The 25691-nt window shown below is 41.3% G+C and overlaps 3 protein-coding genes across 8 annotated transcripts; all 3 read left to right on the top strand.

Moving 5' to 3' along the window:
• On the top strand, window positions 506-11538 carry LOC8084077 (villin-5). The gene is made up of 23 exons (XM_021453259.1): window positions 506-922; window positions 2556-2669; window positions 3294-3393; window positions 4450-4518; window positions 4584-4826; window positions 4908-5085; window positions 5157-5289; window positions 5406-5568; window positions 5864-6014; window positions 6114-6214; window positions 6595-6750; window positions 7080-7148; window positions 7235-7303; window positions 7387-7524; window positions 7811-7939; window positions 8887-9034; window positions 9160-9170; window positions 9261-9401; window positions 9481-9606; window positions 9750-9815; window positions 10265-10574; window positions 10672-10877; window positions 10955-11538. The coding sequence occupies exons 2-23, from the start codon at window positions 2614-2616 to the stop codon at window positions 11066-11068; spliced, it is 2877 nt and encodes a 958-aa protein (XP_021308934.1). The 5' UTR covers window positions 506-922; window positions 2556-2613; the 3' UTR covers window positions 11069-11538.
• On the top strand, window positions 15048-16262 carry LOC8081706. Its single transcript, XM_002460769.2, has 2 exons — window positions 15048-15591; window positions 15741-16262. The coding sequence occupies exons 1-2, from the start codon at window positions 15117-15119 to the stop codon at window positions 15920-15922; spliced, it is 657 nt and encodes a 218-aa protein (XP_002460814.2). The 5' UTR covers window positions 15048-15116; the 3' UTR covers window positions 15923-16262.
• LOC8081707 (cysteine-rich receptor-like protein kinase 10) lies at window positions 16691-24568 on the top strand. 6 transcript variants are annotated; one of them, XM_021454832.1, is made up of 6 exons: window positions 16696-17527; window positions 18089-18203; window positions 18422-19646; window positions 20539-20656; window positions 23968-24088; window positions 24269-24560. In XM_021454832.1, the coding sequence occupies exons 3-5, from the start codon at window positions 19226-19228 to the stop codon at window positions 24062-24064; spliced, it is 636 nt and encodes a 211-aa protein (XP_021310507.1). In that variant the 5' UTR covers window positions 16696-17527; window positions 18089-18203; window positions 18422-19225; the 3' UTR covers window positions 24065-24088; window positions 24269-24560. The 6 variants fall into 6 exon arrangements, with proteins under 6 accessions (XP_021310504.1, XP_021310505.1, XP_021310503.1 ...); XM_021454833.1 differs by having other exon boundaries at window positions 24283-24560; XM_021454829.1 differs by lacking the exons at window positions 23968-24088; window positions 24269-24560 and adding an exon at window positions 21882-22203 and having other exon boundaries at window positions 16691-17527.

Here is a 25691-nt window from a genome sequence, read left to right on the forward strand (position 1 = left end):
TCCTCCCGAATGAACCAGCTCTGTTTTAACATGCAGCCGCGCTTGAGTTACTGCACATGACAAAATTGACAACGACTTAAGTGCTGTTCCCTGGAGTATCAACTAAGGTCAAAGGTGTTAATGAAGAGATACACAGGACACTGCCCCAAATATTCTGCTCCAGAGAGATAAACAAACACAAAAATAAAACAAAATCTCTAAAATTATTATGTACTCTAACTACACGTAACGGCGTGTGCGGCATGAGAGACGCAGACACAGAGTAATAGCTTGTGAACTGTGATGAACTCATGATTAAAGAAAAAGAGAGAGAGAATCCAATAAAAGACAGTTTTCTGAATCGCTGGTGTTGTTTAGTGGCACGCACGCTTCCAGTCCATCATTTGCCAACCCACAGCTTGCCTGTAGAATTTTAGCTTTTATTTCCTTGAAGCACCCTTAGTTAGCAAGATTTTCATATAAGCCACCTTTTTTCTGATCCTTCTTCTTTTTTTGCAAGAAGTAGAGAAGTAGAGAAGAAAACACTGGACCGCCTTCGCCGCTGCTTTTCTTCTTCCTTTCACCCCGCTTGCGCTCTCTCCTCTCCTCTCTCTCTCCTGTGCCAACCGGGCTACCGCCGCCGACGGCCCATCAAACCCACGCACCGCCGGCTCCTTGCAGCGCAGCGCCGACGCTCATCTCCCTCGCAGCGCCGCTCAGGCTCGGTCCCTCAGCGCAGATCTTCTGCTCCTTCCCCCACTCGCGCTCAGGCTCGGTCCCAAGGATCGGATCTTCCGCGCGTCGGCGGCTCCCCCTCGGCGGCGTCCAGCGACGGAGGGGCAGTCCCAGGCTCGGCGGCGGCGTCGGCGGCTCCCCCCACCTTCTATCGCCAGTCGCCTCGCGCCCTCGCCTGCGTCCTCCGCGCACCGGCCGACGACCCTGCGTACGCACCTCCCTCTCCCCTCCCGCCTCTGCTGTTCCCGTGGGAGCCCGGCCAGCTGCCCAGGGTGGCCGGGCCTTGGCTCCGCCGGTGGCAATGCTTACCGTACTACTTTAGCTCTTCAGAGCTCAGCTGGAATTCGAGCTGACGGGATAGGACTAGGAGTCCGGAGAAGGAAGGAATTGCTGTCTGTGTTGGGCTATAGCAGACTAGTCCTGCGGTCACTTGAGACCAGCGATGCATGCGATCTACCAGATTAGTCCTTTGGTCACTCGAGACCAGCATTGCGCGTGAGCCTTGGGCCACTTATGGATTTACATTGCCGTGCATTTCCTGACATGGAAACATATATCATACTGCATCTTATTTGGATTCTGTGTTATCTGTTATAAGTTGTCGGCAATGACATTATTCCATAGTATGTCTATTCTGTTGCTTGACCTCGTTACTGAAACAAAGCCATATCACAGGGTGTTGTACTCTCCTTTTTTTCTTAATGCAATGATACACAGCTTTCTTGCGTATTTGAGAAAAAAAAGTATTGTAGTTCTTGCTCCTAACTTCACCTTCACCTGCAATCTTTACTGAATGTAAATATGTGTGGTCGCATGTTATTGTGCATTGACACACGTTTCTCGATTGGTAAATGTGTTTTTTCTTTTCTCGAATGAAGAAGGAGAGCTGCATGTTATTTATTAGAGAAGAGAAAGAAAATAAGGAGAGGCCAGCGGCCAACTCCCGCGGATGTCTAATTACAGACACACCACTTGCAATAGAGCCTTAACGACCTCATGAGTAGTTCATGGAGAGCTGATGTACAAGACAAACTACTCTCATTTTCCACTGCATCTAACACTACCAAAATACAAGGCCTAGCACACAAGCATTGCGATGTTTACCTATCTCCCAAGCCACAAGGATGATGAAGCGAATTCTGCCCTTTCTTTCTGTCCTTTGGAACGCTTCTGACCACACCATGCCACCATTTGTAGAAATGAGTGGCAGCAGGTTGAGGATCAGGGGCAGCCAAAACCAAAAATTTTCAAGGATGAACAGCCAGCCAAACCTGTTTTATGAGGCATCACAAAGGGGGCAAGCAGTGGGATGTGGCAGCCTTCTTTTAGCCAAATGATCTGAAGTCCGGAACCTTTTCTTGATTGCCACCCAAATAAAGAACTTGCAGTGGAGCGGGGAGCCCATGATTTCCAGACACATTTCCGTGTGTAAACTTGATGGCACCGAGAAAATATGCATTGTAAGCTGACTTACTAGTATAGGATCCTGACTGAGTTAGGCGCCATATGTGTTAATCTGATACATTCTACTGCAGAGTCAAGTTATCTAGCAGATCCTATAGGAGAAGATATTCAGCAAGAACTTGTACAATCAGTGCTGAGTGCTCATATCTTTTGTCGGTTACAGTTAAGGATATGATGGATGGTGTGCCTATTTTGTTGCTTTCATATCAGTAATATGATTCGAAGCTATTCTTGTAAAAATCTGGATGCTCAGATATATTGTTATATGTAATGATAGTGTTACTCCGCATCAGCAAAACTAGCTATTCTAGTTTTCTCAGGATAGGAGATTATCTGTTTGTTTATTTGCTTACTATCCATGGGTTTCTTGTTCACAGCATCCTTTTAGGTCTCGTTTGAAAGAAGAATTAGGCAACACTTCTTTGCGAATTGAGGATGTCAGTTTCTATGAAGGACCTGGACCCGGCTTTCCGTGGTTCTGGACAAAAGGAGTATCCTTTTCAGGATGACAGGATTTCATTTATTTCATTCCATCATTATATTATGACTATTTTTTTAGCGTTTTGTCATCTTCATGCTGGCCAAATCTCTAACCTCTCCCCTATTTATTGGTTAGTGATTTTTGGCAAGGATGTGAGGTATCATACCATACAAGAAAATTAAGAAATCATTTTTGGTGTAGCATGAGATGGCCATTTTTATATCACACACGGGAGCTGTAGAGGAAAAAAAAATCCTGTACCTGTTTGACATGATTTATTAATTACTAATTTGTAATGTAGTCATGTACATAAATGAACTCTCCTGGGATATGCCCTCTTGGCATGTTCTATAAATCCAACACAGTATAAATCGGTGCTCATTTCCTGGAAAAGGTGTATGCATTTTTGGACAACTAAATAGCAATATCAATAAGCTAATGTAAAGATTGAGCAATTACAGTGAAGGATGAGATTATAATTACTAAAGCAGTAAAGCTTGTCAAAGTTGAGTACATCAAATATTTATGGAACATGCACTTGATCTCAAATTTACTATTGAAAATTACTCTACAACTCCATTATGCTTTTGGTCTAGGTCCATGAATGGCTATTGTTATCCTTAATACCTTGCAGCGGCTTGGAAATATGGCGTATTGAGAATTTCAAGCCGGTTCCTGTCCCTGCATCTTCATATGGAAAGTTCTTCATGGGTGATTCTTACATTATCTTGAAGGTATCAAAGGGCATGATATCTTCCTGTTAACAGTTTGCTTCCTAGATTTAGGAAAAACTAATGTCCAGCCAAAACTTTTTTACTGGTACCCAGGCACTTAGTTGATATATTTCTAGAATTTACATATGTTCTTCAATTGTTATTTGTCAAAATTCTTTAGCATTTTGCTAAACATCTTGGCAGTTCAATCCTTATATTGCACAATGCGGTTCATTCTATACGACTGACCCTGTGATTTTTTTTGGTTTAAAAAGAATGAAAAAGTTGTTTTAGCTCCTCTTATGCCACAGCCTAGATCTCACCATAGCCATAATAGAACTTACAAAATTACAATAACTTGTGGACTTGATTTGCTAAAAAAACTGTTAACAGTTTATTCTATGGGATAAAAGTAGTTTGCAAATATTTAAGTATGGATGGGGACTTCGCTGTAGAGTTCTGATATTTTATGCATTATGAGTGTTTTCGTAAACATGTAATACATTCTGTGGACTACAGTCTACAGATGAAAATGGATGATAGAGGAATTGTATATATGCTATATAATGTTATTAACAAGATCAAGGAGGACCAGCTAAAATAATCTGAGTTATTCCTTGCATGCAAACTACTGTTTGCAAATTTTAAATTATATAGATTCAATTATATTTTACACTTGGCCTTATTTCCATTGACAGAGGGGATTAAATGCAGCCAGTATATATTATATTGTTACTGTAAAACTTCACTAAAATTGAAGATTTTTCTTAGTAGATATGGTAGTAAGCTGCAGTTCATGAAACTGGTTTTATTGAGGTTGTGAGCTATGCATAGTTAAATACTTTCGTATAAAATGATTCATTCAATCAGTAAAGTTCCATGGTATTGTAAAGTCTGTAATCCTACTTTGTTTTTGGGTAGTGTGCACATGATTCATAGACCTTAATCAACATTTTAGTCTCTTTTATTGCCATACATATGGTATCACTATTTTTATTTGACTTAGTATGCTTGGGGATTCATTTGGATTCTGGTCACGGGCATGTAACTTTTTCTGCATCTTTTCCCTTCTTACAGACAACAGCCTTGAAAAATGGTTCTCTTCGCCATGACATCCATTACTGGATTGGTAAAGATACTAGTCAGGTAAATTTCTCATGTCATTTGGTGATACTGTTTTGAAAGGTAATTGAATCCAATTTTCGTGGTAGGACGAAGCTGGAACTGCTGCGATTTTAACGGTAGAGCTTGATGCTGCTCTTGGCGGGCGTGCTGTTCAGTACCGAGAAATACAAGGCAATGAAACAGAAAAATTCCTGTCCTATTTTAGACCATGCATCATGCCACAGCCAGGAGGAGTGGCATCTGGATTCAACCATGTTGAGGTCAATGAGCAGGATCACGAGACCCGCTTATATGTCTGCCATGGGAAGCATGTTGTTCATGTTAAAGAGGCAAGTTATCTGCGTGACTGTCTTTTTTATTCCAATATGGATATTCATGTTGTATAATAAGACTTCCCATTTTACAACCAGGTTCCCTTTGCTCGATCATCCCTTAATCATGATGACATATTTATTTTGGATACGAAGTTCAAAATTTTCCAGTTCAGTGGCTCAAACTCATCCATCCAAGAGCGAGCAAAAGCTCTTGAAGTTGTGCAGTACATCAAAGATACATTTCATGAGGGCAAATGTGAAATTGCATCTGTTGGTGAGCATCTATTCACCTAGTGTGCTATTGGGAATTAAAATCTCTAGATATGACTGTTTCATTTTTCTTAGAGGATGGTAGAATGATGGCTGATGCGGAAGCTGGTGAATTCTGGAGTTTTTTTGGTGGCTTCGCCCCTCTTCCTAGGAGGGCACCTGCAGAAGGCAATGAGAAACATGAAGAAACTGCTTTCAAATTGCTATGGTAATCGACTGAGTTTTTATTCTGTATACAGGAACTCCTTTTGTTTGATTTGATTGCCAGATAAAACAGTTTGTACTTGGAATCTATTAGTAACCTATGAAATGTTTACTTTTCAGTTTTGACCAAGGAAAGCTGGTGCCTATCGACTGCCAATCTTTAGCACATGAATTACTTGAGACAAACAAGTGTTACTTCTTAGACTCTGGTTCTGAATTGTATGTTTGGATGGGCAGAATTACATCCCTGCAGGAGAGAAAGGGTGCTAGTGAAGCTGCTGAGGTAACATTTGTTCAGCTAGTTATGCAATTTCATCGTATTCTTAGTGCTACACTATTGAAAATGCTGACAAGTCTTGCTGACACTTGCTGATGGGCTCATTGATTTTGTAATATGGCATAGGCTCCTTCAGTTTTTACCTTTAAGGTTGTCTTTTGAATCTATATTCCTCTATTTTTTAGAGGCTTGGCTACTTGTTCATGCTAATTAGAAATATTGCATATTTTCAGAATGACTTCTTTGTGCTGACTATGTTGCTATGATGTTTACTATTTATTTGCCTTAATTGCCTATGTAGAAATTGCTCTCTGATTCAAACCGAACAAGAACACATATAATCAAAGTGATTGAAGGGTTTGAGACTGTTACGTTCAAGTCAAAATTTAAAGAGTGGCCGCAGACGCCTGAGTTGAAGTTGTCATCGGAGGATGGAAGAGGCAAAGTTGCAGGTTATTATTTACAAATTTACTAGCTCCAGTTTTCCGCTTTTAAAATTTATGAAATGCTTTACACCCTTCACAATTTGATCAATTGTGTTCTTTGTGAAGCTCTTCTCAAACGCCAGGGCTTAAATGTTAAGGGTTTGATGAAAGCTGCTCCTGCAAAAGAAGAACCTCAATCCTATATTGATTGCACTGGCAACTTGCAGGTATTTCTGCACTTTTTATATTAGCCTCATATTTTATATCTCATCATTTTTTGGCTTTCCCCCTTCTCAATGTTAGGCTGCAAACATTCTTATCTTAGTTGCCTTTCAAGATTCTGTACGTTTAAAAATATTTTTGGAGAAGCATTGTTGCAAATAGTGGTTTCAGAAAGTGCATATGTGCTGGCATGGGTGTACAAACTCATGGGAGCTAACTAGCTAGAAATTCACTTTGAGAAAGGAAGTTGGAGTGTGCTTCCAAGTTGTGTGCAAGGCTAAATGTTTAATTCATTTTTTTGTATCCATGTGGTTCATTTTATTTTTTTAGCTTTCATATGCAAACTAACAGTATTCTGACTTACTTTTCTCCCTCAATTTGATAGGTTTGGCGTGTAAATGATAAAGACAAGGTTCAACTCTCATCCTCTGACCAATCCAAATTTTACACTGGCGATTGCTACGTATTTCAGTATACTTATCCTGGAGATGATAAGGAGGAATGTCTTGTTGGAACCTGGTTTGGGAAAAAGAGTATTGAGGTAGCAGTGTTTTCTATAAATTCAATTTTGTTGTGAATTTTTTTTGGTTTCAGGCTGATGCTTGTACCAATCTGTGACTTTCTAGATCGTAGTTGCCTAATTTTAGTTAAGTCATCTTTGAAGTTCGTAAATAAGAACTGAAAAGGTTTGAAGTATCAGCTGACATTGATTTCATGTTCTTGGTTTGTGAACTAAAAACAAAAGGTTACCTATGCTGTCTGTGCATATTAGTGAGATTGGGATAACCTTATGCTCGTTGATTATGTAGTCTTCAGTTATGTTGTTAAATCATCTTGAACAATAAATATTTTTTTTTCAATTCTTTCCAGGAGGATAGGGTAATAGCAGTTTCACTTGCAAGCAAGATGGTTGAATCTGCTAAGTTTCAGGCCGTCCAGGTAACTCACTGATTTTCTTTATGTGGAATTGTTAAACTGGATATAAACCCTTTTGTCTTCTCTAATGTATCGTTGCTTTGTATCAGGCACGCTTTTATGAGGGGAAAGAACCGATTCAGTTCTTTGTGATATTTCAAAGCTTGCAAGTGTTTAAGGTGTGCATGCATTTAATGGTCTTCAGTTGTATTGGTGTTACTAGTTAACACAGCAGTTTTACCATCCGAAATTGTAATTGTAGGGTGGTCTTAGTTCTGGATACAAGAGATTCACCGCTGAAAATGGTATTGATGATGAAAGTTATTCTGAAGATGGGCTTGCACTCTTTCGTATTCAAGGTTCAGGACCAGAAAACATGCAAGCGATTCAAGTTGAACCAGTAAGTTTTTTTCCGTTGAATATGCAGGAGACTTATGCATCATTGTATTATGAAGAAACAAGGAGTAAGAACCCTTATAACACACACCAAGACAGTCTCGGTAAAAAATTACATAGCTCATCCTTGATTGAAAATTAGAACGACCTCGACCTAGATAAAGGGGATTAATCCCCTCATGTGGAAGTGGCATTTTTATTCCCAAAGGTTTATCTGACTGCAGATTAATATTATATTATTATACCATCTTCCTTACCAGTCATATACTGTCTCCTGTATCTATTGTTAGGTGGCCTCGTCATTGAATTCATCATATTGTTACATTCTACATGATGGACACACAGTGTTCACTTGGGCTGGAAATCTGACCACTGCATTGGATCAAGAGTTAATGGAGAGGCAACTTGATGTTATTAAGGTGTGGAACTATCGTCCCTAGTTAGATATTTGATTATCTTGTTGCAGAGATGTAACTTTTCAAACTTTGTAGATTTTTTCTGTAAGTTTAACCATAATCTCATTTGATGGTTTACATGGACTCTGCACAAATGTGCGCTGTAAAATCTGAGCCTGATAGGAGGATAAAATGGTATCTATCAGGCCCTTTAGGCCTTACCTGGATTGTAGTGGCCCTGCCATTACTAGCTTGGCTTCTGGTGGTTATGGAAATTGTTCCAGCCACCAGCTGGAAATATCTTGATATCACAAATAACCAGCCTGCTTCTGTAAAAACCATCACAAATATCACTTCATTCCAAATTATAGAACTGTTTAGTTTTGTCATAAGGCAAAGTTCTCTAACTTTGACCACGTTTTTAGAAAAAATATATGTTATCTACAATACCAAATAAATGCACTATCAAGACATATTTCATGAAGAATTTAATGAAACCAATTTGATGTTGCAGAAGTTCGTTTGTATTTTTATAAACTTGGTCAAAGTTATTACTTAAAAAAAACTTGGTCAAAGTTAGAGAAATTTGACTTAGGACAAATCTAAAGTGAACTATAATTTGGAATGGAGGGAGTGCTAATTTACGTGCCTTATTTATTCTTAGTCAAATTACAGAAATGTTGTAGTTTTGAAGTGGCTGGTTTTATATGAGACATGGACTAATTCAGTAAAGAGGACTTCGGCGTCAGACAGTTAAATCCCAGACCCTCTGGGATATATGGGAGCTACTAGCTGCTGCTTCCTGGCACTTGTATTTCATCAGGAATATTCAACATGATCTAGGCTGAACTTCCACTGTTCATACTTTCAAGTCATTCTAAGAAGTTTTTTATTGTATTTGTTATACTTTGCTATGCCCTTTTATCGGTCTATAAGTTTTTCTTCTCATTTTTTCTTTCTACCATGTACAGCCAAACACACAGTCTAGGTCACAAAAGGAAGGTTCAGAAACGGACCAGTTTTGGAGCTTACTGGGAGGCAAATCTGAGTACTCAGGCCAAAAAATGGTGCGAGAACTTGAAAGTGATCCCCATCTTTTCTCATGCATCCTGTCGAAAGGTAATCAAGAATGTAGATTGAGTAGTTTTGTTGGGGAAGTTATCCACGTTAACAATTCAAATACATACTGATCTTGTTCTGCTGTTCTCCCTATTAATGTTCCTAACCTGTTGGGGTCCATGAAGGCAATTTGAAGGTGAGCACAGTAGACCTGTAATTTTAGTATCTTATGCTGTATGCTACCTGTTTTTACATTTAAAATCTGTATTCGAAATCTATTGAGCAGGTCAAAGAAATATACCACTTTACTCAAGATGATCTAATGACAGAAGATGTTTTCATTCTGGACTGTCACACGAGCATATTTGTTTGGGTTGGTCAGCAGGTGGATGTTAAAGTCAGGTTACAAGCTCTGGATGTTGGGGAGGTAACGATTTATTTTTCTACACAGCTGCTTTATAATCCATTTTTTGTTTTCTTCTCTCATTACTTCACGTTTTCACCAGAAATTTATTGTGCTTGATTTCCTTATGGAAAACCTTGCCCGTGAAACACCAATTTTCACCGTTATGGAGGGGAGTGAGCCTCCCTTTTTCACTAGATTCTTCACCTGGGACTTGGCAAAATCACTGGTAAGTAGATTAGTTATAGGTTTAGCAACTGAAATTGTTTATTCTTCAACATCTGAGCAGTTTGAAGTCCATACAGTAGAGAACAGCATGATCAATGCTTTGATATAGTATTGGACTCCACATTCTCTCCCTTTTGTTTTCAGATGCATGGCAATTCATACCAGAGGAAGCTTGCCATTGTAAAAGGTGGAGGTGCTCCAGCACTGGATGTAAGATGCCCGAAACCTAATGATTTCATGAATCACGATAGTTGTCCATGCCGATATATCTGTTAACTCCTTTTCTTGCAAACATTTTTCTACAGTACAGCAAAATTTCTCCTTTCTTTGTGTGATTTCAGTAGTTTTCCATGTTCTTTGACACACATGCTTGTGTTTCTTTCGCTGGATATGTAAGTTTTACTGTTCATAGTTGCTTCTCATATTAACCAAACAGGCAAACACCAAGCCTTTTTTTTATCAGAATTGCCTGTTATTTCTTCTGTCTTGTTTTGCAATGCAATATATATTTCTACACTGCCACCCTTTTTTGTATGTTTGCATTATGTCCTTTTCCTTGTAGTTATATGACTGACCATATTTACATAAATGATAGAACTCGTGCTGAACATATATTTACATAAATGATAGAACTCGTGCTGATTCTCACGCGTTTTCAGAAACCGAAACGACGAACACCCGTCTATTCAGGAAGGAGTACTACACAAGATAAATCCCAACGCTCCAGAAGCATGTCCTTCAGTCCTGAGCGCGTCCGTGTTAGGGGAAGATCTCCAGCATTCACTGCATTGGCTGCTAATTTTGAAAGTTCAAGCAACAGAAATCTTTCCACTCCTCCACCTGTAGTTAAGAAACTTTACCCGAAATCTGTTACACCTGATTCGTCAAATACAAAGTCATCTGCAATTGCTGCTGTGGCTGGTTCTTTGGATCGCCCTTCTCAAACTCCTGCTCCAGAATTCGTGAAAGGTATGTGATACCACTGCGCTGGCGGAAATTCTTGCAAATAGAAATATAAAACTTATGTAGCTTACTTTTTCTCTGTAAAAAATTCTGTGCAAATTAGATGGCTCTGAGTCAGAGAAGCCAAAACAGGAGGGAGATGGTAAAGGTGTTGATACTGTGGCCACTAGAGTCGAATCTCTGACTATAAATGAAGATGTAAAAGAAAACGAGCCAGAAGATGACGAGGGCCTTCCTATTTACCCATATGAACGTCTGCAGACCACAGCTGCTGATCCTGTTACTGAAATTGATGTCACGAGGCGAGAGGTGATTTCCTGATCTCACAATCCTCTATTGTTCTAAAAAAAGTGTAATGTTCACATTATTTTCAATTTGGTGTGCAGACCTACTTGTCTTCGACTGAATTCAAAGAGAAGTTTGGGATGACAAAGGAAGCATTTAGCAAGCTTCCAAAGTGGAAGCAGAATAGGCTAAAAATTGCTCTTCAACTTTTTTAGCCTGATCATCAACGCTTCCAATGTCTCATTTAATCCTTGGGTCAAATGGCCATTTGGTGAAATTCGTTGTGTTCTATATCTGATTAGCCCATGGCAACTGCCGTCATTTTGCAGAACGCAATCACCATCTGCAATGACACATCAGTTTTCACATTGTCCTGGATAGGTCTCCTTTTTCCTAGCTTGGATTTGTTTTGCTAGGTTTCTCTTATTCTTCCAATTCATAGGTGTGTTTTTTCCTTTTTCCTTTTTGTCAAGTGCCCTTCATTGATTCAAGGGTCACACAGGTTTGATTCCGAGGCTTGAAATTTTTCTGTATCAACTCTGCCTTGCTGTGTTCCTTTTTTGTTTTTTTTTGAGATGAGTTGCTGTTTGAGGGAGCGAGAGGTATGTACAGCAGAGTGCCGGCACTGTAAAATCACAATACTCTTATCTTTGATCAATATAATTGTTTTTGTGTGTGTAAGTTATATTGTTTTCCAGAGAATTCAATAGAAATCATAGATATATGTTCTTGTTTATAACAACGGTACTGCCAGCACCCGGACGTCCGGCGCCAGCAGCGCGTCCGGACGCCGAGCTTTCTATCCGCACCACATAGAAAAAAAAACCGTCAGCTCCCCAACCAACTCGCCCAGTGTAAAGGACCACCTTTTGTCCGCTCCCCGCACAAGGAGCCCATCCCCACCCCCACGAGCACGGGATCCGTCCGTCCCTCACCCCGCCGCACCCTAGCATATCCGTCTGCCGCCAACTCGTTCTCTACCGAAAACGACTCCTGCCCCGCGCCCGCACAGAGAAGAAAGGCGACCCCACGTGCACAGATCTGTCCGCCCACAACCTCGCCAACCCAACACCTCCGACCTAACCACCAGCTCACCACCATAGTCTGTCCTCTAGCTATAACTATTGCAAACATCGAAAGACATCTAAAAATACAACACAAAGAGAAAACACTGCTAAAACAAACAGAAAAAGCTATTGAAACATTGGAAACCATCTAATGCAACAAACAAAAAAAAATAAACTTCAACATAAAAAAAAAGTCTATTGCAACATCGAGGAAAATATACTAAAACATTTGATAAAAACTTATTACAACATCTCAAGCACTACTAATGCAACATTCAAAAAAACGTATATTGCAACAAAAAATCTACTGCAACATCGGGGGAGAATCTGCTGCAACAATAAGAAAAAACTATTACAACATCTCAATCACTGCTAATGCAACATAAAAAAAAAACACATGTTGCAACAAAAAAAATCTTCTGCAACATCGGAGGAGAATCTAGTGCAACAACAAAAAAAACAAAATAAAACATCTCAAGAACTGCTCTGCAACATCAGAGAAATACGTGTTGCAACAACCAAAAAAAGGTACCGTTGCAACATTCCACATCATATGTTGCAACATTGAAAATGAACCATTGCAAAACATCGACGAGATCTGACTCACTGGAACACTAGCTACCACAAAAATCCTTAGATCGAGAAGGGGAAGAAGAGGAGGAGGAGGAGGTGCAGCAGAAGGGAGCCCAGATCTGGGTCTAGTGGGAGAAAGGAGGGGGAGAGAGACCTCAGATCTAGATCCCTCCCTACCTACCTCGTCGGAGCCGGCACAGCACACGAGGATGCGAGATTAGGGAGGGAGGGAGGGTGCGTGGCTCACTGGAAGCCACCCGCCGTGGCCTCCACTCCGATGGCCATGGATGTCGTAGGGAAGGAGGAGAGAGAGGCTCATCTTCGGCGGCGTGGAGGTCACATGGAAGAGGAGGGAGGCAGAGATGGTGTGGCTCGCTGGAAGTTGCTGCCATCGCCCTCCTCTTCGTGTGACATGGAGGTCAGAGGGAGGGAAGAAGGGAGAGGGAACAAGCGAGCTGGATCTGACTGTGTCTCTGTATTGATGAGCAGCAGCGAAGGCAGCGCAAGCAGTGGTCGTCGAACGAATGGATAAGAAGCCAGGACGCGTCAGGTGGATAAAGAAGCCACGAGGTGCGTCGTGTCCTTTCGCTGGTTCGCTTGGTGGAGTGGGTCCGTCCGATGCGGACGAACGCTCGACAAGTAGCATTACCGTTATAACAACTTAAGTTTCTTTTTTTTTTGACTGATTTCATCGACCCTTATTTATTAAATTCAACTCGGTTCATTTTCCTTTTGTGAACTCCGAGAGTTCTCTATGATTTACTTGGAGTTGAGCTGAACTAAGCTGAGAAAATAACCAATACGCTTTGACTAATTTTGCTGTGGTTTTGTTTGACATTAGGGTGTCTTTTCAGAAGTGCTTATTTTCGTCCTTACGGAAGAAAGTGCCTATTCGGTTTTGGGTATATATAGTTGTCAATTGAAAGTATCTTTTTGTAAAGGAAAAGGCTAATCTCACTTGAATCTTAGAAGGTTCCAACACTTGAATTTTGGTGTCAGATATTTATGTTTTATGATGAGTATAAATGATAAGAAAAAACCGAGTATTTTATGTCCCAATATATGTTTTTTTTTTCCTATAAGGACGAGGGTCTGTTAGAAGGTAAGGTGTCCTTTGGGTAGAGTTCGCGTGCTGCTGCTGGACGAGGCAGTCACGCGCACACTCCAGAGCGCAGTACAATACAATCATGGGCCTCGAAACAGTCTGGGAGTATCCAACGACCCTACCGGTGGCCAACAAGCCATCGATGAAGTCATGAGAGCAAGTATAATAAGGGTGAGTTAGCAGGCTGCAGCATCTAACACGTCATTAAAATCCTAAGTGGAGCAGTGAAAAGATAAGAGAGAGAAAGGAGCGGGCGGTTCGTGAAACGCTCGGCTGAATCACATGTTTTGAGGTAGAAATGTCTGCTCTCAACCTAGTGCCAGTAATAACTCGGCGCTTGCTGACCCACGTTCCAACTTCCTGGTCCCGTGCGCCAAAGCTGGCCCTCCCAGCTCCAACGATTGAAGGGCCACACAAGATACTAGACCATACTTGATCATATATGTACAGGCACCGGCTAATAGTTAGCCTATTAATCAGTTGGCTGCAGTATTAGCTTTATATGACGTGGTCGACTGCCGACTAACGGGCTAAGTTATTAACCATGCTTTGAAAAGACGATAGAGGTTGGCACTTGGCAGACAGCCAAGTCGTCAGTCGTGAACAGGGATTCCGTCCAAGGGATAGCGAATCTCTTGTTTAGTTCCAAAATTTTTTTGGAAATTGACACCGTAGCATTTTTGTTTGTATTTGACAAATATTGTCCAATCATGGACTAATTAGACTCAAAAGATTCGTCTCGTCAATTCCGACCAAACTGTGCAATTAGTTTTTATTTTGTCTATATTTAATATTCTATGCATGCGTCTAAAGATTCGATATGATGGAGAATCTGAAAAAATTTACGAAATTTTTTAGGAACTAAACAAGGCCAACTAGAGTACCAGACCATGAGGAAATCAGGATAGTCAACAGACCAACCAGTGGACAATGCCCAAGCGCGTCACTTTTCCCTGCAACACCCCTCACCCAGATCACGAGTGACAATACTGATGCAGTGGCTGAGAAATACGGAGAATCCATGGGCTTGTTTTATAAGGCCTTGTTTAGTTTACAAAAATTTTCAAGATTCCCCCTCACATTAAATCTTTAGTCGCATGCATAAAGCATTAAATATAGATGAAAATAAAAACTAATTGTACAGTTTATCTGTAATTTGTGAGATGAATCTTTTGAGCCTAGTTACTCCGTGATTGGACAATGTTTGTCAAATAAAAACGAAAGTGCTACGGTAGCTAAAACCCAAAATTTTTGTCAACTAAACAAGGCAAGCCGTATCTTACTTTCAGCAATATCTTTCAGACAAAAGAGTCTCGGAGTATTTTGCACTTGTAGTCTTGTAGATGTTGACTCTCCTCAATGAACCTTACTAGTCAACAGTCCCAACCGCTGCGATCGTATCATGATTTTTTTTAAAATTTTTTTTTGGAGGACACGATCATATCTTGATTCTTGGCTCTCTACCACGCGTTGTTCAGTCTCAAGTCGCAACATTATTTGTCCTTGGTCAACACCGCCATGCCTCGCGTTTGCACGACGTCCGTCGTCCTGGCGCTCGCGCTCCTCCCGGTGCTGGTCGCGACGGCGGCGGCGGCAGCCACCACCGTCTACCGCCGCGTGGCTCCGTCGCCCGGCGGCCACGAGTGCGGCGCGCAAGGCACGTACGCTCCCAACAGCACCTACGAAGCCAACCTGCGGGCGCTTGCCGCCACGGTGCCCGCCCAGGCGAACGCGTCCTCCTGCAAGTGCTCGCCGGGCAACCATGCCGGCGAACGCCCCGACATGGTCGCCGCTTCGGTCTACTGCTACTGGCGCCCCGACGCGGGCTGGTCGCCTGACTGCGGCGCCTGCGTCGCGCGCGCGTTTGGCGAGGCGCAGCGGCTGTGCCCGTACCACAGGCAGGCCATGGTCGTGGTTGACGGCGGCGAGTGCAGCGTCAGCTTCCATGACGTTCAGCAGATGGAGCAGAGCATGGGCCTCGGCAGCCCCAGGCGTAAGTGATTTTTTTGTTCCTGTTTTCGCTCCAAATTCATATTCCTTTGGCCTTTATCTTTGAATAAATTCATATAGTGTGAATATTACTTGGTCTGTCCCATATGGTGAACAAGAAATGGAAACTAAGAAAATGTTATATGTTCTCAGAATTTGCAGTGCTGCAAAAGCAGGACGGGGATCATGTATCATTCCTTGATTTTTGCCAAGATATCAAAGAACTGACACGCTATATGTCCGAGCATGAAAAGTTAGAATTGAAGAACTTTACTGGGCAATGCGAAAGATGCAAGCATCAAGCTCTGAAGTCACCACGACGCCTCATTATGTGAAGGATGTATCTATGACACTAGTGTTTCATCAGTTATGTAATGTGTGGTTAGGATTACTGTTGCTGCTCTGCTGTATTTGCGATGGTGTAATGGTTTGGCGTTGGTCCATATGAGCAAATGAGAGACTGCATATTCTCTACAACTCAAACAAAATCACTCAGAGAGTCAGAGGACCCAGTCGTGTCAAAATACCTTTTCCCCCAAATGAGGTTTTCTTTCTTTATGCTAATTTGTGCAGTGTTTATGCGCAACTAATATAACAATGATGTACTAACTTCTAGTAAGTAAACTTGCTTCAGACAAGACGATGTTTGTCTTGTGTGAAACATCAAGTTTTGCTGAATGGAGATATACATTGTATGCAATGTTGGCATTTCTAGTTATGTTCTGACTAATCAAAAGTTCATTGAAAGCCTCTTTTGGCTTGAAATGATGGACTCAAGGACCTCTCAATTCTCACATGGGCAGTGCAGACTGAAAGTGTCAATTCCAAGATGTCCGGGAGTATAGCTGATAACCCAGATGTACATGTGCTTGACAGCCATATACCAATACATTGGAGTTGCCAATGTTGACTTGTGAGAGGATAGTTTAGTAATCAACTACGCCAGCAACGACTCCCTGAGCTCAGCTCAACTAATCTACCATACTTTGCTTAATTGCCAGATTAGAGCGCCATTCATTTGGTATCAATCGAACAAAAGCCGCTGCCTTCCTCCGGTGATGCCTCGCGCCGCGGCGCTCGTCGCGCTGGCAGCGGCGGTATTACTGCCGGCGCTGGCAGCCACCACCGTCGAGCCCCTCGTTGACCGCCGCCTGGTGCTCCGGCCCGGTCACATGTGCGGCACGCAGGGCAGGTACAAACCCGGCAGCGCCTACGAGGCCAACCTACGGCGGCTCGCCACCACCGTTGCCGCCGAGGTGAACGCCAGCCCCTGCAACTGCTCCGATAATAATATGGACACCGGAGCAGGCAGCCGCCAATGGCGACCCTGATGCTGGTCAAAGTCGCGGTCCACGCGCGCCACTTGCGACTTGTGAGTTGCTTGCTACTAGGCATCCAGCTTCAGCTCCATGGGCATGACTCCATCACCGCCGTCACCAGTCACCACAACATGAAGAATCCCTGGCTCCTGTCCCTCGCCCCGCTTCTCCTAGTCCTAGCCGTGTCCTCATCGCTGCCTCTCACCGCCGCCGTGTCGCAGCGGCGGCTGAGTTTCCCTGCCGCACGGCTGTCGCCTGTAGTGGAGTGCGTCGGCGACGGCGTCTACGCTGCTAACAGCACCTACGAAGCCAACCTCCGTCGCGTCGCCGCGCTCCTCCTATCCGAGGTATCCGCCACGCCCGGCCACTCTTACAGTTACAGGACCCGTGCCGTCGGGTACTGGCCGAACCGCTTGATGGCCAGCTCCTTTTGCTGGAGCCGCCGCCGCCGCGACGTTAACGACACCGGCGGCTTTGGCTACCCCTGCGCCGACTGCATCGCCGGGGCCTTCCTCGAGGTGGAGAGAGCGTGCCCGTACCGCAGGGAAGGCTTCTTTTCCAATCGAAACTGCACTCTTGAACTTGCCGAGATCAGCATCTTCGGGACTGGTGGCATGTTCGGTGAGTTCTGCTATGCTTCGTCTAAAAAAAATTCTTGCCGGTTTTAATTTCAATTCCACAGCTTTGCTTCTAGGGAACACAGCCACAGCTTTGTCATCACCTACTTGTATAAATTTGTGGCAACCGAATGGGCCAGGAATTGTAATTTGGAGATTTGTATCAACACACATTAGCCTAAGTTAGTGAATTATAGTATTCAAATTAGAAGCACAGAAGTTTCAGGAGCAGGCTAGCTAATGTCTGAGTGTGTTCAGACTTGTTTTTGGCTTGTGTTATTTTTTTTAGCTTTGTCCTGCTAACCTGTGTGCATTGTAAAATGAAACTGTCAGAATTCGCATTCCATTGTTTAAATGAATATATGAGTTTGCTTTCTTCCTTACCTGCACCTCAAATTTATCAATGCCTACATTCAATGGCTATATACATTCATTCATGCACGCAGAAGCCGGGTTGTTATTCCTTTATCTAAAATAGGTGTTTTAACTCGAAGAAACATGTAATTTAGGAACTAATCACTTACATATGCATTAACTGAGGTTCTTGTGTGTCTCATTTCAAAAGGGAACATACTGAAACAAGTCATGGCTCCGGGATTGGTACTTCAAGCAATTGGATTTGGTTGGCTTTTCTTCTTGCTATTTCAGGAATGGCGCAGCCGGAAAAGAGGCACTTCGATGTAAGGCCCCACTTAAAACACAGAGTTGATCAATCTCATATATCGTCATAAATCGAACTACTTCCTATAGGATCCATATAAAATTTCTAGGACAGTTCGTATCTTCTAGAACTAAATGATCTGAATTTTTTTATCAAAATGCCACGCCTTTAAACATTTCTCTGAATTTTGAGTACCTGGACAAATATTTATTTACTTTGTTCTCTTACATTATGCAGGAATTCCACCCCTCTTTTATCTGGAGATTAAAATGTTGGCAACACAATTTTGAGCTCCAGCCTTTACTAAGGCATATACAACAGTAAATGGATGCATGAAGGGATCGGATTTTCTCTCAGGGGAATGAATACTTCCTCTCCACATTGTAGGACTTCAATTTGATCGTTTCAAACCCGCTCCAATGTTCATTTCACCTACGCTGATGTTTTCCCTATAGAATTTCATCCCCACTTGTCCTTATATCAAAATATATATGTATGTGAATACAAAACCCCAAACTTGCCACGATTGAGCAATACTCATGAATCATCGTATGAGTAAGAATGTGATCAATTTGGTCGACTATTCATTCTCACTTGCAAGATGAAAACAGAATTACATATTTGTTTTATCCTTGAAACATTATGGAGCTCTAGAAAAACATACCTCAGTGCTTGAATCATATGAGTGTGTGCCAAAAGACGATCAGAGTTATGTGGTCAATGTCGTTGCCGGCCGGCTCCACTATCCTGATTCTAACAGTGTTTTTTTCTCACAACAAATCAGTAGACAGTACTTTCAGCCATGACTTATCAGTCAAACAATGACAGTTGACAGGTGTACGAAGCTGCCTGGTAGGCTGGTACTACAACGTCTCGTGCAGATGTCAACAGTCAAAGTCGTCGTCCACGGATACCACATGCTATTGCTACAGCCTACACCCAGCGGTGGCCAGCTCCTCTCCTCGTGCTTCTCCTCTCACCCACCCTCCTCTAGTAGTTTAGTTGCCATTCGCCATCACACCCCGGTCACCACTGAGCATCATGGAGAATCTCTCCCTCCTTTCCTTGGTCGTCCTCCTGGCCGGCTCGCCCCTCGCCGCCGCCGCGTGGTCGGAGTCGGAGTCGGTCGTCGCATGCGGTGGGAGGAGCGGCAGTAGTAGCTACGTGGCTAACAGCACCTACGAAGCCAACCTCCGGCACCTCGCCGCCGTCCTCCCGGCCGAGACCGAGGCCTCGCACTATCACAGGGTGGACCGTGCCATCGGGTACTGGCCTAACCGGGTGCAGGCCAGCGCGAGCTGCTGGACCTGGACCGACGCCGACGGTGACTGCGCCACCTGCATCGCCGAGGCCTTCAAGGAGGTGGAGCGCGTCTGCCCGTTCCGCAGAGAGGCCACCTTCTCCGGTATCGACTGCTATCTCCGTCTTGCCGAGTTCCGTATCTTCAGCATCGAGGTCTTCGGTAAGTTCTGCGATTACATACTCAGACTCATCTCTTTTACTATCTCGCTGCGAGATGCTATTACTGGCCAAGACTTCCTGAAAAGATACGCCGCATGAAACAGTTCCTGTGCCAAAATTTAACAGTCGCAATCACAGAGCAGAGTAGCATCAGACACAAGAGGAATTTATTCGACAATGCAAATGAGCAGTTTTGCCTGACAACTAGCCATGCAAAATTTTCAATCAGATACAAACAAACAGCTCACCGTTTCTTACTTGTCAGATTAATTAATGGCTACTGGATAGTTCACAATTACAGTATGTTTTAAAGAATGGATGACTTACACATGGTAACATAGTGCTCTGAGTTTCTGAAACCTAGTCTCATCAAACGACTTCCATGAATCAGTTCCTATCCTCGTGCATCGGTGAAGCTAAACTTTGGAAATAATCTTTTTAGTTCGGCAATGTAGCTGCCCCAAACTTTTTAGTCCTGCAATGTACTTCTTGGGGTTGGGGGGGGGGGGGGGGGAGGGGTAGCTCCCCCCCGACCAACACACACAAAAAAACCTAGTCTCATGATCGATGCTGGTTTTCATCGCACTTCAATATTTGTGAAACACACGAAGGTAACATGTGTTCCAATACAAGTGAGTTGTAGTAACACATAATTTTCTTCGCCCAAACAGAATAACTAAACTTTCTGAACTTCAGGAAGAGGGCAAACATGTAATTTGTACAATTTGTATTCAGATAAATCACGATATACTTTTGTTCTTTTCTTTCCATGTACTGATGTACCTATATCTCATTGACACTCATGTTTAATTATACTGTTTAATTTAACTAATGTACTCAAGAAATTTTGTTCAGTTATTAACATCAGTTTTTTTTTCTGCATCACCTTCCAGGAAACACAATGGTACAAGCCTTGGTTATGGGGATGATATTTCAAGCATTGGGGATAGCATGTCTCTTCTTCTTGTTCATACAGGCTTGGCGGCATGACCCTAAAAAAGGCAACATGAAGTAAGGATATTTACCTATGTGACACTCCCACCGCACATGTCAGAAGTCTTGTGCTAATAACAGTACATAACATGCTAGCTAATGATTTCAACCTCTCAGAATTACTGTTCAAATAAATTTAGTCCTTTTGCTTCCAACTGTGATACTCTTAAAAAATTTATCTTCCTTTCTAATACAGAGTAGCATGGAAATGCATAAATTCCTCTTATACATATGTAATGCATCACACCCCTCTTCTATCCGGAGATCAATAGTTGAGCGGCTTGGCCACAAGTTTGATGACATCTAAATGTCGTGGAAAAGAACATTAAGGCACAGAAAGTAAACAGGGTGAATAATGGATGTGAATATTCTTATTGGTGAATAATGGAACGAACGATACTGATTTTCCAGCAGCTAAAAGGTCTTCAGTTTGATCCCTGCATAGAAGGAAAGGTGTTCATTTTATACACTATGTTTTTTTCCATCACAATTTCAGATTCGTCGTCTCACTGTCCATATCTCAGAATATGCATGTAACTCCAAGGTGCAGATATTAAGCACTCAGTGCTACTGAATCATCAACGGCTTGTTCGAATGGGCTCATTGATTTCTCTCACTACATATAAAGATGTCCTCAATTTGTCAAGTACAACGCTTCTTATTTTACTCGCTAGACCAAAATACTACCAAGTATACCTGCAGTGGCAGTACCAGTACCAGCCGGCTTCACTAGTGTCCAAAAGTCATTGCTTCTTTGTAGAAAACGCGTGGTTTAACCATTGCTTACATATATTTCGCTGTCTCTGCTTACATATATAGGCCTTGTTTAGTTTTCAGAAAATTTTGCAAAATTTTTCAGATTCCCTGTCACATCAAATCTTTAGACGCATGCATGAAGTATTAAATATAAACAAAAATAAAAATTAATTGCACAGTTTGGTCGAAATTGACGAGACGAATCTTTTGAGTCTATTTAGTACATGTTTGGATAATATTTATCAAATACAAACGAAAATGGTACTATTCATATTTTGCAAAAAAATTTGGAATATATATATATATATATATATATATATATATCGCTGTCTCGTCTCCCTGGCGGCCTGGCTCAAGTCCAGTAAGCACAAACATGAAACATCTCACAGCCACGCCGTTTTTCTGCATGCTTCCATTACTCTTCGTCTTGCTGCCTCTTGCTGCCAACGGCGATCCCCATAACGTGATCTGCCTCGGCCGTGGACAGCACATCTCGATCAACAGCGACTACGAAGCCAACGTCCACCATCTAGCCGCCATGCTTCGATCCGAGAAGACGACTGCCTTCCCAGGCCTCTACACCGAATATGTCGTCGGAGATCTCCCTGACGGTGTGTACGCCGTCTCACGCTGCCGCAACGGCACGGACTCCTCCTCATGCCGAGCCTGCGTCACCTTGGCCCTCCAAGAAGCTCGAACAGCATGCCCGTACCACAGGGAGTCTGCGTTCTTCAACGGCAACTGCTCTCTTCGCTTATTACCTGCTGTCCATTTCGACGACCTCGTACTTTCAGAAACAGAGACAGAAAGTGAGTTGTTTTCTTCTTATCCATTTTTTTTCTTATTATGCGCTCCATACTTGATGAATTACTTTCAATTCACTTTTAGTACCGACATATATTTGAAACAATAATCTACGTTTCAAATGTGTCAGTACTAAGAGTAGATTATTGTTTCCTTATACATCCATTCAGGTAGAGAAAATATTTAAATGAAATGACATACTTCATTGTTAGCATCAGCAAGCTGCAGCCTTGCTAATATCTTCTTCCTTGATATCATCTGCAGCCTTGTTGGGTTCACTTTCGTCCTTGTTAGTATACTCCCTCGGTTCCTCCGCACAGTATCCAAATATAAGAAATTCTAGGGACAAAAATAGCTATTAATTTGTTATATTATTACTTGCCATTTATCATCCAATCACCATTAATTATCACTACTACAGAATGATTATTGGAGGTAGGCGATTTTGGTTTTCGGAGGTGGGCATTGCAACCGCCTCCAATCAAAGGTCACGATAAAATCCGTGACCTACAGAGTCGATTGCTTTGACCGCCTCCGTAATCAAACACGAAAAACAAAAACAAAGGAAAATCTCATGTTGCTGATAGCATCTGGTGAGAAAATAAAATAATAGTACATACGTCTTTTATATTCTCTCTTAATTTGTCTTAAAATTACTAGAATGGACTGTATTACAGCCTTAGGGGAGTACCTTCCCTCCGTTGTTGTTAGTTTATTTTTCTTTTCTTATTTACCACCGGCCTCAATCAGTACTCACACTGATGTTGAGTGGAAGTGACAAGAATATTTAAACTTCTTAGAACATATGAAATCATTTTAAGGTCAGCCTCAATGAGGAGTTTTATGACATAGTGATCAAGATTGTCACTGTGTTGCTAACTATATATGACAATAAATTTTATCCAGATGAAACTCTTTCTATCTCTATTTTCATAATTAACCTACCAAGTCATCTGCTAATGTGTTACGGTATTAAATGCAAAAAAATCTAGATGACCTAATATGGTCTTTCAATTCTATCATGCCATTGCACTTGCCAGGAAGTAACTCACACCTATTTATAACCCCACGTCCCCACTCAAGAAAGGGAGTCTAGGAATTCTAAAAAGCATGTGTTCAGTTAATTTTTTTCGAGAACATGTCCTTCATTCAGAAAAATGTTAAGAGCGTCCGTAATGGTGTTCAAATCGCTAGCTATTTGATCTTAGGAAGAATATTATTGGTTCTCAATAGCAATTTGCAAATATCTAGCTTAGGAAGTCGCTAGCTAGTAGGAAGTCACTAGCTATTGTGAAAAGTATTGTGAGAGAGTTATTTCTAAAAGATCGTGCTAGATTAGCTATTTATGAGTCGCTAGCTATTTGATCTCTCTCTTCGATAGTCAATAAGAGTGCTACTTTTTTATTATTTTTATACGTCATCTCGCTAGCTATTTATAAAGTGTTATTGAGATCCAATATAATTTCTCCTAGCTAGCTATTTGATAACCATTGCGGATGACCTAAGTACATTGTTTCTAGCCAGATAGATAGTAAAAATCAATGTATCTACAAAAGCCAAAATATTTTATAATTTGACGTAAAATGATTTATGAAGCTCTATACTCGAGAAATTACATCTTACATGGTTCTCAATATATTAATATTCATGAAATCTTTGTATATTTTCTGCGTCTGCTAATGATGGTCTAGAAACATATTCTGAATGGACGATGGTTCTAAACATCCAGCCACTCCAAAATCATGTCTTTCTTTTCCTTTTCATTTCAGAAAGAAACATTGTGATGAGGAATCTGTCCTTGGCTATGGTATTTCAAGCAATTGGATTCGCATGGCTTTTCTTCTTGCTTCTGCAGGACTCACGTAATAACAGGAAAAGATGCTCTGAAATGTAAGCATTTTGAACTGTGCAAGTCCTATGTTCGCTAAAGTTGGCAACAGTGTGGAACAAAATACATTGTAATCATATAATGTTGTGTCCAAATAATTTAAAATCTATGTTTTTATAGAACACTTTGTACATTAGCATTTTAAGCGATTTCTAACAATATGGTTCTGACAAGCTTTCTAGCTCTCTTCCATCAGGAAACGATGAGTAACACTATAGCATTGTCAGGCGTTCGAGGTGTCTGCCATCTGGAGACAAGTAACCATTCAGCACATTCACAATTTTCAGCAGCTCCTAGTTTCAATGAATATTCAGACATCCACTTAGATCCACGTAAAACTAATTCCAACATAAATTTCTCCAATGTTGGTATTGAGTTCTGCTTGGGGATATGTAACCATGATACCATGATACTTATGCTGATTTTGTGAGAGGAAATTGCATGTTCGTTTTACTGAAATTTTAGCTTATGCTGATTTATTATGAGAGAAAAACATCATTCATTCGTTGAATCTACACAACATGGTGACAACCTCAACTTACTATGAATTAGCATTAAATAAAAATGTTGTGATTGCAAAAAGAGAGGGATTCAACAAACCTTGTGACTTGTGAGAATATCTAAATTGGATTGTATCATACGAACAGTGCAACATAAACCTCAAAAAAAGTTTGTGCAACTCTAAACCGGACCTAATTTGGTGGACTAATCATAGAATCACGCCATGTGTTACGAAAATGAACATAACAAATTGCGACGAAGCACAATGAGCTCATCTGCAAAACCAAAAAAGGAATAAATAAAAAACATATAAATATGCCAATCATTCTTCAAATTGTTACGTACTCCCTCGTCCATAAAAAGATGTAATTATGGGATGCTTGCTGATCAAACTAGCTTAAGGCCTTGTTTAGATGCAGCCAAACAGCCATAACTTTTGGAGAAATGAGCACTTTATGGAAGAATGGATCTAAACAGGGGCTTACAAAACTTGGCTGTAAAGATTTGGAATTTGGAACCTTGGAGCTCAAAAACTGTGTAAACTTGCTTAGGGACCCGTGTCTTGTGTGTTGCAGACCAAAAAACATCTAAACACCTATTTAAATGTAAAGTTTACAGCCAAAAGTTTTAGGATGTAAAGATTTAGGATCTAAACAGGCTCTAAGTTTTACTGAGTTTATAAAAAATAATATTAATATTTATATCTTCAAATAAATCTATTATAAAAATATATTTTATAACGAGTCTAATGGTTCTTATTTTATATCATGAATGTTAGTACTTTTTTATATAACTTGAGTTAAAGTTTAAATTCTCGAAAAAAAGAAGAATTACATTTTTTTTTGACAATTGTATACTATTTATGTAATATCAAAATATGAATCCGTATACTAAGGTCAACCGGTAGACCTCCTAGGGCACTCATCAAAGTATGTCATTTGTACGGCTAAACTTTTCTTCTTAATTATAATAATGCATAAATTTTTTGTATATTCGAGAAAAGAAAAGAAAAAGTCGAGGACAAAACAAAGGGAAATTGAAAACTATATATAGCTAGTGCCTAGTGGGCTACGAGCCATGAACATAGTTGGGCTGGTTCTCTTT

The sequence above is a fragment of the Sorghum bicolor genome, chromosome 2 (genome assembly GCF_000003195.3).
Source record: "Sorghum bicolor cultivar BTx623 chromosome 2, Sorghum_bicolor_NCBIv3, whole genome shotgun sequence".
In the NCBI taxonomy this organism is placed as follows: domain Eukaryota; kingdom Viridiplantae; phylum Streptophyta; class Magnoliopsida; order Poales; family Poaceae; genus Sorghum; species Sorghum bicolor.